The sequence below is a fragment of the Pseudonaja textilis genome, chromosome 2 (genome assembly GCF_049901715.1).
Source record: "Pseudonaja textilis isolate UNSWEBS1 chromosome 2, rPseTex1.2, whole genome shotgun sequence".
Classification (NCBI taxonomy): Eukaryota; Metazoa; Chordata; class Lepidosauria; order Squamata; family Elapidae; genus Pseudonaja; species Pseudonaja textilis.
The window spans coordinates 101,134,961-101,149,741 of NC_141991.1; the positions used below are offsets into that span (position 1 = coordinate 101,134,961).

Sequence of the window (14,781 nt, forward strand, 5' to 3'; positions counted from 1 at the left end):
ATACTATTGGAGAACATGGATGTGAGTTTTCCTCCCTCTCTCCTTTCATAGATTGAATTTGGTTGGAACTTGGAAGGATCTATTTAAATTATGGGCTCCAATATCCTGCTTGTGCTAGAGTCTAACTTCAGTCTCCAAGAGATAGCTGCCCAACCTTTGTTTGAACATCTCTAGACAGGGTGTACATACCTCAAGCATTGGAAAAAGGACTTCAACTCTATTGTTACTGCTCAGGGGTGGGATTCAAATTTCTTAACAACTGGTTCTGCGGGCATGGCCTAATTAGTGGGTGGGCATGGCTTGTGGACTGGCATGGCTAGCTGGTTATGTGAAGGGGTGGGCATGACCAGGTGGTCATGGGAAACTAAATATAAGTGGTCCTCGCTTAACAGCCAATTGTTTAGCAAGTGTTCTAATTTATGACTGACCTCCCCAGAGCTACTTGACCTGTTTTTGGTGTTTTGACAGCCGTACATACACACACATGCACACACTTATGACCAGTTACAACATCCCACACAGTCTTGTGACTGAGGTTTTCTATGTTTTTTGCCAGTTTCCAACAATTCCTTCTGGTTTCTGGTTAAAAATGCCCATTGGGGAAAATGGACTTGTTTAACAACCAATGTTTGCTTAATAACCTCAAGGTTCACTTAATGATCATAGTGTTTGCTTTACCCAGGGGTATGCAACCTTAAACACTCAAAGAGCTTTTTAAAAAGGTATCTCTGTCTCTGTCTTTCTTTCTTTCTCCCTCTCTTTCATCTCTCTCTCTCTATCTCTTTCTCCCTCTCTTGTTTTTCATTTCTCTTTCTCTCTCTCATCTATAACTACTAAGATTGGAAGCTGTATTTTTATAATCCTATTTCTTTGCAGTTTTTTTCACACACAATTGTTTATATGTATCCAATACTTTCTTCCTTTCTGCTATTTATTCAAAATGGGCAATGATTTTGTATGTGTGTGTGTAGCATATGTATGTATGTGTTATGTATGTGCATGGATATATATATATATATTTCACTTTTAACGTGTGCCAGTGTACTTACAGTAAAAAAATGACAATAAGTTATCTTATCCTATCTTCCTTCTTTCCTTCCCAACACCCCATTTTGTGTTGGCTTCCCAGCCAAGTACTTACCAGGTCTGATCCTGTTTAGCTTTCTAAAATCAGCCTACTGAAATAAATACCAAATTAAACTGCCCAATAATTTACCTACCATCACTATCTTGCACCTGATTTCAATGTAAACAGCCAATCTGTAGTATTACTAAATTTTGCTAGGCACCTGCTGCATGTTATTCTCTCTTCCTTGATAATCTAGTCGAGAGGTCTCCAGACTTGGCAACTTTAAGACTTGTGGACTTCAACTCCCAGAATTCTATAGCCAGCTATGTCCACAAGTCTTAAAGTTGTCAAATTTGGAGATCCCTGACATAGATCAACCACATGTACATGAAGTACATACAAAGCACTTCCACACCATACAAATGAGTTACAAAGACAAAATGATGAAAAATGGGAGACACTGATTACAGCATAGACAAAAAAATCATATATAATTATTGGGTAGGGAATGATAGCAAAAAGGTAACATAAACCACTCATGGTTAGAACTTACTTGCTTGAGTCCCAGCACTTTAGAATGGTGCAGTCCATTGGCAGCTGTGCAAAGCCATCCAGTCCCTTAGAATTATCCATTCACTCTAGACACACATACACACATACCCCTTATCTTTCCATGAAGTCATCAAGCTCCAAGGGAAGTTCACCTATTCGTTCCCCAGGTAAACTGAAAGCCCTGCAGGGTGGGGGATGCAGCAGCAGCGAGGCAGCGATGGTGATTCTGGAGGCGTAGGGGCTTCCAGGATCGTTCCCCGCATCATCCATGCAGCTGCACACATGGTGCATCAGGGCTCCTTGCAGCCACTGTCAGACACAAGCCTCTGGCTGGGGAGAGGAGAGAATGTTCTCTTCTCTTCTCTCCTCTCACTGGCAAGCATGGCCCCAGCCCCATGGTGGCTTTTCCTTGGCCAGGAGAACGCTCTCTCCTCTCCCTGGCAAGCACGGCCCCAGCCCCATGGTGGCTTTTCCGTGGCCAGCGGGGGCTTGAGAATGCTCTCTCCTCTCCCTGGCAAGCACGGCTCTAGCCCCACGGCAGCTTTTCTGTGGCCAGTGGGAGCACAGCCCCAGCCCAGGCAAGCCTGGGGATAGGGCAGGGTGTTGGGCGACAGTGCAGCAGCCTAGGCTGGGCCGGGTCAGGTGTTAACTCGACCGGGGCTTGCTTGTAGGCTCACTCACCCAGGGAGACCAGGGCCGCAGTGAAAAGCAGGCAGCAATGGTGGGCAAAGACAGGTTAGCAATGGTCGGCGAGATTAGGAATAACTAGGTGGGGCAGGGAGTGGGCGCGATTTACTGGTTCTCCGAACTGCTCAGACTCATAACATCTGGTTCTATAGAACCGGTCCGAACTGATAGAAACCCACCCCTGCTACTGCTGCTCTAACAGCCTAATAGCCATGAATAAATGGATGCTTAAACCAGCAGCAGTTTTTTTCAGGCTCTCCTGAAAGCCAGAAAAAAGAATGAATATTTAACAAATAATCACTTTGTCTGAATCAGAATAACAGAGTTAGAAGGGACCTTGGAGGTCTTCTAGTCCAACACCCTGCTCAAAAGGAGACCCTATACCATTCCAGACAAGTGTGACTGGTCAGTCTCTTCTTAAAAGCCTCCAGTGATGGAGCACCATAATTTCTGAAGACAAGCTATTCCACTAGTTAATTGTTCTCATTCCCCTTAGTCCTAGGTTGCTTCTTTCCTTGATTAGTTTCCATCCATTGTTTCTTGTTTTGCCTTCTGGTGCTTTGGAAAAGAGGTTGACCCTTTCTTCTTTGTAGCAGCCCCTCAAATGTTACCATGTCATCCCTAGTCCTTCTTTTCACTAGGCTAGACAAACCCAATTCTGCAACCCTTCTTCATATGTTTTAGTCTCCAGTCCTCTAATCATCTCTGTTGCTCTTTTCTTCACCTTTTTCAGAACCTCTGCATCTTTTTTTTAATAATACGATGGCCAAAACTTGATGCAGTATTCTGGTTTGGTTTTACTAAGGCTTTATAAATGGTACTAACAGGTCACATGATCTTGATTATATCCCTGTTAATACAACCAAGAATTGCATTGGTTTTTTGGGGTGCTGCTGCACATTGCTGGCTCATATTTAAGGGCAAAGTCTTCATAGTCAATAAAGAATAAATTCTTACTTTGTGTGGTAATACTTTTCAGAAGAAAAATTATTTGAAAGGAGAGTATGGTGTTTATCTGTCTCTCTACTTTAGATTGCTTTTAGAACATGAGATTTGGTCCATCTTGTTCATCTCATTCTTTGGTGGAATTCTCTCTAAGAATGAGACTAAATAGAGGGAACTCCTCTGGTTTACCATTCTCACCCTGTAGAACTTCAGAATAGGAAGGATGGCCAGAAGGAGAAGGTTCTCTCCTTGGCAGAGGAAATAGCAACCAAGGTCCTATTTGGTCCAGCTTATTCCAAAGAAAACCAAAAAGGTAATGGCTGCCTGGACAGGAAGAACCTTAGGAAGCAGGCTTTATCAAAGTTGAAATGGAATACAATTTATATATAAAGTGATTCAATTTGTCCTTCACAAGTAGTGCACTCAACTCAAACCTGTTGGTCCTAATCCCTGAATTAAGGGATTACATAGTTATAAAAAGGGAGTTTTTATATGTTAAAATATCAAAAGTGGCAAAGCCCCCCTGAAATGTTCTGATTTTTTAATATCTCAAAAACCTGGCATTTTAATAGGGGTGTATAGACTTTTATATCCATTGTAGCTTTAATCTAATTTTTACATATCACAAAACTACTGCTTGCAACATCTAGATGGATGATTTTTAAAATCTGTCTAGTTGTAAACATGCGAAAACCTTGACCTGGACTTTGTGACTGTGGAGCCCTATGTCCAGGCAGTGGCAAAAGCAGTGGCTGTTTGGAATCTTGAAAACTTCTCTGCTGAGTTTCTCTGCTATCAAATTTCAGTAGTAAGTTAATACCAGCAAATGTTGTAGTCAGAGACCTCTCAGAATATTCTTCACATATATTGGATTGCCTGACGTTTCCAAACACTATATTGTTCAGATAATTAAGGAATGTGCTATTGTAGCCAAATCAATAATTACATGTGCAAAAAGGTCTTTTTTTGGCCATCACTCAGGTTGGGCATATCCAAACAATGAATGTGAATATTAAAGATACCATTTGGCCTCTTCCTAAGGACCAAATACTTTTACTGACCTATAGATGTAACCCTTGACATATCCAATTGAGGGATTATCTCTCTCTTGTAAAGAAAGGCCCAGTTCTTTCTCACAAGGGATACTCACATGATGGAGAATTGGAGTATCTGGATTGGCTGAACCAAAGCAGGCACTAAATAGAGAGTAGTTTCACCAATGAGCTTGTCATAAAGGTGAAAGTGTTAAGCAAACATAAAAATTATTGAAGCAGACAGAGGAAGACAGTTTATTTCAAAGTAAAATAGTCTCTGTTTGTGTTCGGTTCTGCTGTTCTGTGAACAGTATAAAACATAACTTACCTCTTGAGGTGGTTTTGAAATTCCACCAGTCAGTTTTTCAGTACTAGACTTGGGTATAAATGAACAGATAAATATATTCCTTTCCATTACTTGATGGACAGAGAGTACTTCACAAACAGTTTGATATTGATTTGGAAAGTTTATAAAACTTTTGGGTAATTGAAAACTGGGTTTAGTTTACCTCAGAGGCTTCCTAGTAATTTATTCAATTTAATTATTAACTATTTAAATTATAATTGTGTGATGAATCAAGATTCCAGTATTTCTGGATGAGATTTCTTGTCTGTGTAACCCTCCTGGAATTCAGAGTTTAAAGCAGTTTGTATTTCATCATGCTCATTGTACTGAATTCAAGGGTGTAACAAGCTGATGAAAGAAACACCTTAAGTACTACAAGAGTTCAAAAGCAGTTTGGGTTATTTGAAGGGTGCCTCTTCCTGATGAAATCTACTTGTCCATCAGATCAGGCAGGAGAGGGGCATGGGAGTCCATCTTTCAAGAAAGGAAGTAGACAAGGTCCTCAACATTGTCAGCACAACCACCTGTCAGTAAGTTCCTTGTCCCTCTGAATGGTGAAAGCCTCCAGGACAGTGACTAGGCAATGATTAATATGTCACTAGGGGGGGATATTTCTGGAGGCTTTTAAGGAGAACTTGGTTTGCCTTCTCCTTAAAAAAACATCACTGGACAACTTTCATACAACTGCCCAGACAACTTTCATCCGTTCCTTTTTGATGAAGGTTGTGGAAAATGTAGATGCCAGACACCTTCAGAGGGTCCTGGATGAAGCAATTGGAAATGACATTGGTCACACTTGATGATCTTTGGTGAGAATGGGGTAAGGTTATTGCAACCATTCTTGCTCGCCTTGACCTCTCAATGGCTTTCAATACCATTGACGATGGTATCCTTTTGAGTCAGGTTGGGGGGATGCAGCTGGGTGGCATGGTTTAGTGCTAGTTCGGCTCCTTTCTCAAAGCTGGTTCCAATCACTGTTGATAGGGATTGAGAGGTCCAGCCCTTGGCCGTTGCCTTGTGGTATTCTGCAGGGTTTGCTACTGTCTCCACTCCTTGCCATCATTCATATCAATCTGTTGTCCCCAATTCGGGTCTGAGCGTGGTGCTGAAGCCAATGACCAGGTGCAAGTTTTCTGATTGCTTTTTATTGAAGTACTCCAAGGAAAAGAGCACCTGGCTAAAATGCCAAGAACCAAGAACAAAGGATTAAGTAAGCTTTATACATTTTCACTCAAGAAGAAGATGAGACAAAGTGAGATAATAAGAAATATCATCTAATAAATATTTTAGTAATGATTCTACAGTTTGTTCTATTGGTCTCTAGATGTCTCTTCTCCTAAGCCTCGGCTAATGAATGCCCTAGGAGTTATCCAATACACATTTGAATTGCTGTGGGCCAACTCTATTCCTAACTTTTAGCTGAAATCTGTAAGTTGCCTAACTCTTGTTACTTTTATCATCTTTCTAACTATCCAGAATTGTTGCAAGATTTACACATGCATATTTCCTGTGGATAAGCATTCTTTGTTCTTGCCAGACTGACTCCACAATTACAATCTTCCTGATTTACTTTCAAGTGTGTGCCATGACCTGGCTTTATCTTAGCAGACAGCCCATGAAATCCATATGGGTGAAATCATCTATCACCATGGGTTCAGGTGTCTGCAGTCTTCTGACAATACCTAGTTCTATATTGCCATACCTGGTGACCCAAATGACACTGTGGCTGCCCTCTTGCAATGCTTGGAGGCTGTGGGACCTGTATGGAGAACAACAGACTTTGACTGAATTCTGGTGAGATCAACTGGCTTTGGTACATAAGGCCCTGATATCTGGGACTTGACATCTTTGAATATGGATGAGGTGGCACTACCCTGGTTTACAACATGGGGGGGGGGTCTCCTGGACTCACAACTCTGCTCAAAGAGCAGGTGGCAGTCATGGCTAGGACTGCACAATTTTGGGTTGTGCACCAATTGTAGACTTTCCTGGAACAGGAATCCCTGGGCTCTGTTGTTCTGGACCTAGATATCCTATGATTGGACTATTGTGATGTGCTCTATATGGGGCTACCTTTGAAGAGCATTTGGAAGCTACAGCTGGTGCAGATTGCGATGGCTCAGGCAGTTCTTGGGACCCAAAGAATGCCCCATATAACATCACTACCCTGTGAGCTGTATTGGCTGCCAGTCTGCTTCCAGGTGCAATTCAAGGTGTTGGTAATCACCTTTGAAGCAGTTCAAGGCATAAGACTAATTGAGGGACTGGGTACTCCATCACTGGAGTCTTTTAAGAAGTGACTGGAGAACCACTTGTTTGAAATGGAATATGGTCTCCTGCTTGTGCAGAGGGTTGGACTAGAAGAACTCTAAGTTCCCTTCCAACTCTGTTATTATTATTTTCTTATGAAAGGATTTTTACCTTGGATAGTTATATAAAAGGCAAATGTCCATGTTTTCAACCCAACTTATATGTACTCTAAATTGTTACAATGAATGTACGAAAACAAGAACTTATTTGAACCCAGAGTCCAAAGGTAGAGATGTTAGTAAATTATTACTCTGCATTGACAGCAGCAAAGTAACACATTGTTTTTTTTTAAAAAAAAAGGATTAGAGAAAGTATATTATTTAGATGAGACTGGGGCTCCAGTTAGCCTTCTTCTTGCAATCTTGTCTCATTTAAACAGTTTCTGGGAATTTTGAAGAGGAAAACAACTCAGAGGAGGATGGAGCTAACGTGGACAGGTGTTCTGCTTCTTCTCTGTATACTTTTCATCCTTTTCTCATCTTTCCAAATGTACCAGAAAAAAGGGCAGCTGCCCCCTGGACCTACTCCATGGCCTATTCTGGGGAACCTCTTGCAGCGAGATGTACTACCTTTGTATTTACATTATCAAAAGGTAAGGCTAGTTAACTATTGTACTTCGTGGAAGTTTCTGATGATTACTTTGAAAGATACCTATACCTTCTTTAATTGAATTAGTTTGATTTATTCTATAAACAACTACTTTTATTTGGGGGCTCATGTGTATCTTTAACAGGAATGATAGTATAAAGTCACCTTGTAACAATCTGATAAACCCGCAATGGAAGTTTCAAAGTTCACTAAAATATGTAGTAACAAGAAAACCTTTAGAAAAATAAATCTATGAACCTCAAATTTGCTTCATTTGATTTAACATCAAATTTACTGAAACCTCCCCTTCCTCTAGCTCCCCTGTTTGATTTCAGGTTGTTGAAATGCAGATACAACCTCTGTCCTAATAAACTTCATCTGGGCTGCAAAAATCCAGATGATCATTAAATGCCAACAAAGACATGCAGAAACACAAACTCTTTCCTATAGTATTAGAGAAATCCAGTTCCTTGAAGCCCATTTAGATTACCAGAGATGGTTTATCTTCATTTTGTTCCTGCTTCCATCCTTCAAATGGATCAATTATTCTCTTCCATGCACAGTTTTTTCACCTGTAACCTTTAATGGTTAAAAAAATCAAACAGCCCATTAGTATATTCTATTTCACTAGCCCTCTGTAATATGATTCCTTGCACATTGTTTGAAGCACTCCTATATATTCTTTCCTTATGTCCACTTTCCATTCAGTCTGTTGGGAAATTGATCTATATCTATCTATCTATCTATCTTATTATTTTTCATGAAATACATCAAATTTTCTTTTTGTAATAATTTTACATTCATTCCTACCTTTTTCACTTCTTTCCTTTTCTTCTGACTCCATTTTGTCATGGCCTGCCCTTATGGATTTCTTTATTTATAGCAATAGCACCAAGAATTATATACTGTTTCATAGTATTTTACAGCCCTCTCTAGTGGTTTACAGAGTTGGCATACTGCCCACAACAATCTGGGTCCTCATTTTACAACCTCAGAAGGATGGAAGGCTGAATCAACTTTGAGCCTGGTGAGATTCGATCTGCCAAATTGCAGGCAGTCTGCACTCTGGAGAAGTAGCCTGCAGTACTGTATTCTAAGAACTGGAGACTAAGACATATAAAGAACGGTTGCTGGGATTGGGTATATCTAATTTAATGAAAAGAAGGACTGGGGTGACATGATAGCAGTGTTCCTGTGATGACCCGAGCCGTGGCACAAAGATAACATAGTCAGATAAATAATAAGGGTCCCTGTATTATCTCCAATTGTGCCCCCAATGTCCAGGTTACCTTCTGGCTGGAGAAAAACTCTCCCAGGAACAACCTTTGACTGCAGAAAATTAAGTCCAAACAGGGTAAACGCAACCTGTAATTTAAAGACCAAACAAGCCAAACTGAAGTAATTAGCTTGGCAGGGCAGGAGCAAGAATTTCAGACTTGAAAGCATGGCAAAACTCACACAGTTGGGAAGACTTCACAACACAGATAAGCCATGACAAGACAAGATACACAAGATAAAGTCACATTTGCTCCCAACAGCCTGCCCCATGCAGCTTGCTTTTTTTTTTTTTTAATAAACTGTGTTCTCAGCTGTGGCTAATGAAGGGAATCAGGGCCCTTTCCTCCCCTGTAAGCCACGCAACCCACATTGCTCTCTTCTCCATTCCTCCCTGCATCCCATAGGATGAAGAGGAGGTGGGCCTGGGTCTTCCTCTGAATTACCTCTCTCTTGTTCTACCTCTTCACTAGACTTCTACCTCTACCTAGACTTTGCTCTTCACCAGTTTCCTCCACAGCCAATGGAGCCATACTCCCACTCCCTATCAGCTGTTCAGCTTCCTCCTCGGATTCGGGCATGACAGTTCCAATACCTCAGGGGCTGTCACAAACAAGAGGGAGTCAAGTTGTTCTCCAATGCACCTGAATGCAGAACAAGAAAGAATGGATGGGATCTAATCAAGGAGAGAAGCAACCAAGAAATAAGGACAAACTTCCTGATAGATAGAACAATTAATCAGTGGAATAACTTGTCTCCAGAAGTTCTGAATGCTCCAACACTGGAAGTTTTTAAGAAGAGATTGGACAATCATTTGTCTAAAGTGGTGTAGGACAGGGGTGTCAAACTTACGACTACACATTGTTGTCATGTGGTGTATTGCAACTTTTTTCTCCTTTGCTAAACTGGGGGTGGGGGTGGCCGGTGTGTGACCCATCTGTCCTGCGGGCCGTGAGTTTGACATCTGTCCTGCGGGTCATGAGTATAGGGTTTCCTATCTGACCAGGGGGTTGGACTAGAAGAACTCCAAGGTCCCTTCCAACTCTGTTATTCTGTTTAGTAATATTTCTGTTTGCATTTAATATTTTTTGCAAACAATCAGCATTTACATCTAACAAAATTCATTGTATCCTTTCAAATTCTTTAACCTTAAAAGGAAAAAAGTACTTTTTTCCATCCATTTTAAAGCATTAAACTTTTTAAAAAAATGTTTGTAAAATTAGTAAGTTCTAATACATCTTTTTAAAAATTTCCTCTTAACATACACAGTTTAAAATTTGCTTTCAGTAATATTTCACAAGCTTTAAATATTTCTCAAAAATTATGTATAAAGAAATTTTTTTCAAACTCATTTTATAAACACAAAGCACAAGCTGCATTAGAGCTTTCTTTCAGTAACATAGATCAAACCAATACAAAACAAACTAACTTCAATTAACTCAATAAATTTAAATCAGTCCTTCCAAGTTATCCTTGTAGAATTTTTTTTCTTTTTGTATTCATTCATTTAAAAGACTCTAAACTTTTCTTTCAATTAATACATCTTTTTATTTAACTGCCTCTTAGCATAGATACTTTCCAATACACTTTCAATAATATTTTACAATCTTTAGGAATAAGTTAATCACTATATATAAAGAAAAAAAATGCATTTTCAAACCCACTTTATATTAAAGGTTTCTTTCCATTACAAATATCAAACGGATAAAATTCCATCCTGATTCAAATAGACTCATTAAGTTTAAATCACTCCTTCCAGCTTATCTTCATAGAATAATTTTTTTCTTCTTCTCTGAAACGTCAATCAAGTAATTATAAACTTTTCTTCTTCTCGAGGATTCCTCAGCTGTGTTAGTATCAATAAAGAAAAAGTCCCAAACTTGTCCTATTGAAAATTGCAGATTTTCTTGAAACTCTTCTTTCAATTGTGTTGGGAACCATCATAATAAAGATTGGTATCAGGTTAATATTCCAAAATTGCAATTGGCTCCTTTACATTGTCAGCTACTTGTGAAATTGCTTGCGTAGTTTAGTAGATTTCTACACACAATTGCATCTCTGAAGTAGTTTAAATAGTTTATTTTAACATCCTTGGAATATAGCTGGTCTGTTTTATTAAGAATTTTTCAAATACATCTCCAATTATTTCTTTCTCCATCTTCTTAACTTATTTAGTCAAAGTGTATGTTTTTTTTATATATCACTTAAATTTGTTGGCCAATCAGGATTCATAAAAAATAGACAGTTTTAACTACCCACAGAAAAAAAGACAAGCTACAAATCATTTACAAATGGAAACCTAGATCCACAGCTTTCTACTCATATTTCACCATCAAAGTTAAAAGAAAAGATACTCCGTACTTCCTTATTTTAGCTTACCTTCAGTATCTTTCTTACTTTTTGTTCAACAATAAAAATATCCCCCAAATGGCACAGATCTTCAAAAAGGAATAACAGGATGGGGCTAAAGAAAGTCTCTTCTAGCTTAATAAAGATTAATAATCCTTAAGAGTGATTAAGAAATGACAGGCACAACTTACTATCCATTTGAAAAAATACATTCCAAAAATTGCTGCTTTTCAAATAAAATGATTGCAACCCTGCCCTGCCCCCGGCTGCCATGCTCTGAAGCACATCTCCTGAAACTAACTTGCAGACCGCTGCTGTATGGAGGATCAATGATTCTAGAACTCTCCCTAACCCAGGAGAGTCATATAAACTAAAGGTTCCTTCTGTTGATAAGTTGAAAAAGTGACACTCTAGAGAAAAACCCTTCTCGGGAAGCCGCAATGATCCTTCCCTGGGTGTGTTGTCAGTTGGTCAGCTTCACCAGAAGTCCCAAGGCCTGTCCTTGACACAACAAATAATCACTTGACCAGCTTTAAGAAGCTCTCATGAATAGTTTTCAGGCTTAGTTTTCCCTTTGCAACACATAACTTTTTTTTGTTAATGGTAAAAATAGAACGTCTGCATTTTGATCCTTTTGTGCTAGTATGTCAGAAGAATAACCAAAGTACAGTTTTATTTGGAGCAGCTCAAACTATTCTCTGCAAGCTAGGTTCTATAGTCCACAGATACCCATGAAGGCCAACATACCATAATCGGTCACCCATCAACTAGAAGATTTATGCCATGTACTAAATCATAACCATATTGGCGTAATTGGTAGGAATTAAAAGTTATTGAAGTTTTGGCAAATTTAAGAAGTATTTCAAAAATACTTTATAATAATTTCATCAAAAATGCTTTATTACCTAATTAACTGGATTTTCATCTAATTCTACCCTTAGCTTGCTGTGAAATATGGACCTCTCTTTACTGTCTGGAATGGATCAAGACCAGCCGTTGTTCTTTGTGGGTACAAGGTGGTAAAAGAAGCTTTGGTAGATTATTCAGAAGAATTTGGTGGGCGAACTGAAATGCCTGCAAGTAATCGAATGTTCCAAAATAAAGGTTGATCCTCTTTCATTTTTTATTAGTTATTGTTTTTTTTAAATTTTCTGTACAAATTATCTGAATGTCAATAATATTGATAGTTGTGAAAGTTTCACTTGAAATGTCTTGTAAAGATGTACATTTGGTCATGCTTCTTGAAAAAGGAAGAAAATATTTTTTCACCATTTCCTTTCCAATGGTCACTTCTTAAGTCTGCTCAGATTGTTGCTTACATGCAAAACAACAACAACAAACAACAACAATAATTTGACCTTTAAATTGGTCCTTTGGAATACATACAAATGGTTTACCAATGAAGATTTTTTTTGGCTTATGCTACCTGGATTAATGTTGAATATCAATTTCATGTACCTTCAAAATCATTTGGATTTTGAAGAAGCAAGATAGAGAAAATGTATTTTTATGTTTTATTTATTTATTTGTTGAGCATGTATTAGATAACAGATATAAGTATAAAGATGATTATTAATACATGAATGGATACAAATAAAAGGGAACATTAGGACAGGGACAGTAGGCAAGTTGATGCACTTAGCATGCCCCTTACAGACTTCTTAGGAAACGGGTGAGGTCAACAGTAGACAGTCTAAGGTTAAAATTTTGGGGGCTTGAAGAAGAAACCACAGAGTCAGGTAGTGTATTCCAGGCATTAACCACTCTATTGCTGAAGTTGTCTTTCCTACCATTGAGTCTGATGTGCTTTACCCTGAGTTTGTATCTATTGTGTGCTCATGAAGCTGAAGTAGTCATTGATGGGTAGGACATTGCAATAGATAATTTTATGTACCATGCTTAGGTTGGACTGAAGGCAGTGGCATTCTAAGTTGTCTAAGCCTAACATTTCAAGTCTGGTGGCATAAGGTATTCTGTTGTGAGTAGAGCATTGGAAGACTCTTCTCATGAAATATCTCTGGACTCTCTCAATTGTATTAATTCCTATATGCAATGTGGGTTCCAGACAAATTATAGTGATGTCTTTAAGACTGATGTCTTTAAGATTTGATGTTGGAGAAGATTCCAGAGAAAACTCTTGAGAATATCATGGATACCCAAGAAAACAAACCATTGAACAAATCAGTCCAGAATTTTCACTCAAAACACAGATGGCTAGAGTTATATGATCATATTTCAGAAAGATTGTACAAAGGCCTAGCCCTCTAGAGAGAGTTGTAATTGTGGGAAATGTTGTAGGAAGGATAGATGATGGAATTAGTTACAATGATGACAACTATGTCAAAGTCCTCAAGAACTAGGTGGGAGAGAAGATGTAATGGACAAAGTCTATGTGGTTGCTTATAATTGACAGTGACTTGGTGGTACATAATCAAACAACCAAGTAAGAGAACAATTGGAAGTGACTTCTTTTTTGTGTACAAAAGCTCTACTATTCAAAAATATCTGAACTGAAGCAACTCCCATTTTTCTCTGCTTACTGAAAATTGCGTCTTAGTACAGAAATCTTTCCATGACTGGTCTAGAAATCTTTCCATGACCTGTCCCTCTTCATATCAGACTTATAGTAACTTGTGACATGTTTTCCACAACCTCATTCATTCTTCTCTTAACATGAGAGCACTCAAGAATGAATAGATGAAAACTCTGCACTTCATCTAATTAGCAATTCAAGCATGAAGGCTTGTTTTCTTTAAATGTGGGCTGGGAAAAAATAGTAATGTATAGTTTTTTCCCCTTCTGCAAAATTTGAGAACTGATATCACAGTGTGATCTGTATCCCATGTCTTTGGTTTCAGGTCTGACCACTACTGATGAGAAGAAATGGAGGGAGCTGCGACGGTTCACACTGTCCACCTTGCGAGATTTTGGGATGGGGAAGAAAAGAATGTCTGAGAGGGTGCAGGAGGAAGCTCTTTGTCTGGTGGAGGAAATAGCTACCACAAAAGGTTAAAAAAAAAAAGAATCTGGAAAGGATTTGTTGCATTAAACTAAGTTGCAGAAAAACTAGATTGTAAACCTAAACTCAAATCCATAGCACTTAAATGCGTGTAAGAAAGAAAAACTTAGATAGGCAGTGAATGTCCTCCCTCCCTTTTATTTTCACAGTATTGTTCAGTAGCAAAAGGAAAAGTACTAGATCTATTTCTCTCTCTTTTTTATCCAGTGTCAGCTTTTGGCTTGATAAAATTACAGGCTTGTGGAGAAGGGCTGAAATCTTACTGTGGCTACAGCACTGAGAGATCAGAAATCCTAGGAAATTGTTTAATGGGGCAATTATGGCTTTATAAAATTACAACTTTGCCCCAAACTAGTGAAATGTTAGCCTGGATGCAATAAGATACATCAAGCTAATTCAGAAACCAGCAAAAAACTTTATGGATAAATGAGACAGGTAAACTAAGGGAGGTAAGGAACACACACATAAGAATAGGCTCCAAGAAGGACAGAGATCTGTAAGACAACATGGATTTGAATTAAAGGATTGCATATAGAATTTATTCAGGAAGTTGAAGTAGCTTTGGAAGCCATCCTTGTGGCCATGTCTCTTCTGGAAAGAGATACAA

At 38.8% G+C, this 14,781-nt stretch overlaps 2 protein-coding genes across 3 annotated transcripts in view; both read left to right on the forward strand.

Annotated features, from left to right (window-relative positions):
• Nucleotides 1-14,781, forward strand: part of LOC113433564 (cytochrome P450 2C5-like) — a 71,543-nt gene that overhangs the window by 25,726 nt on the left and 31,036 nt on the right. The gene's annotated exons all lie outside the window — the stretch shown is intronic.
• Nucleotides 7,248-14,781, forward strand: part of LOC113455121 (cytochrome P450 2C4-like) — a 33,070-nt gene continuing 25,536 nt past the window's right edge. The window contains exons 1-3 of one of the 2 annotated variants that reach the window (XM_087924739.1): nucleotides 7,248-7,535; nucleotides 12,097-12,259; nucleotides 14,014-14,163. In XM_087924739.1, coding sequence (XP_087780865.1) covers nucleotides 7,362-7,535; nucleotides 12,097-12,259; nucleotides 14,014-14,163 — 487 coding nt within the window. In that variant the 5' untranslated portion in view covers nucleotides 7,248-7,361. The remainder of the gene's footprint in view (nucleotides 7,536-12,096; nucleotides 12,260-14,013; nucleotides 14,164-14,781) is intronic. The other variant, XM_087924740.1, reaches the window with a different exon arrangement.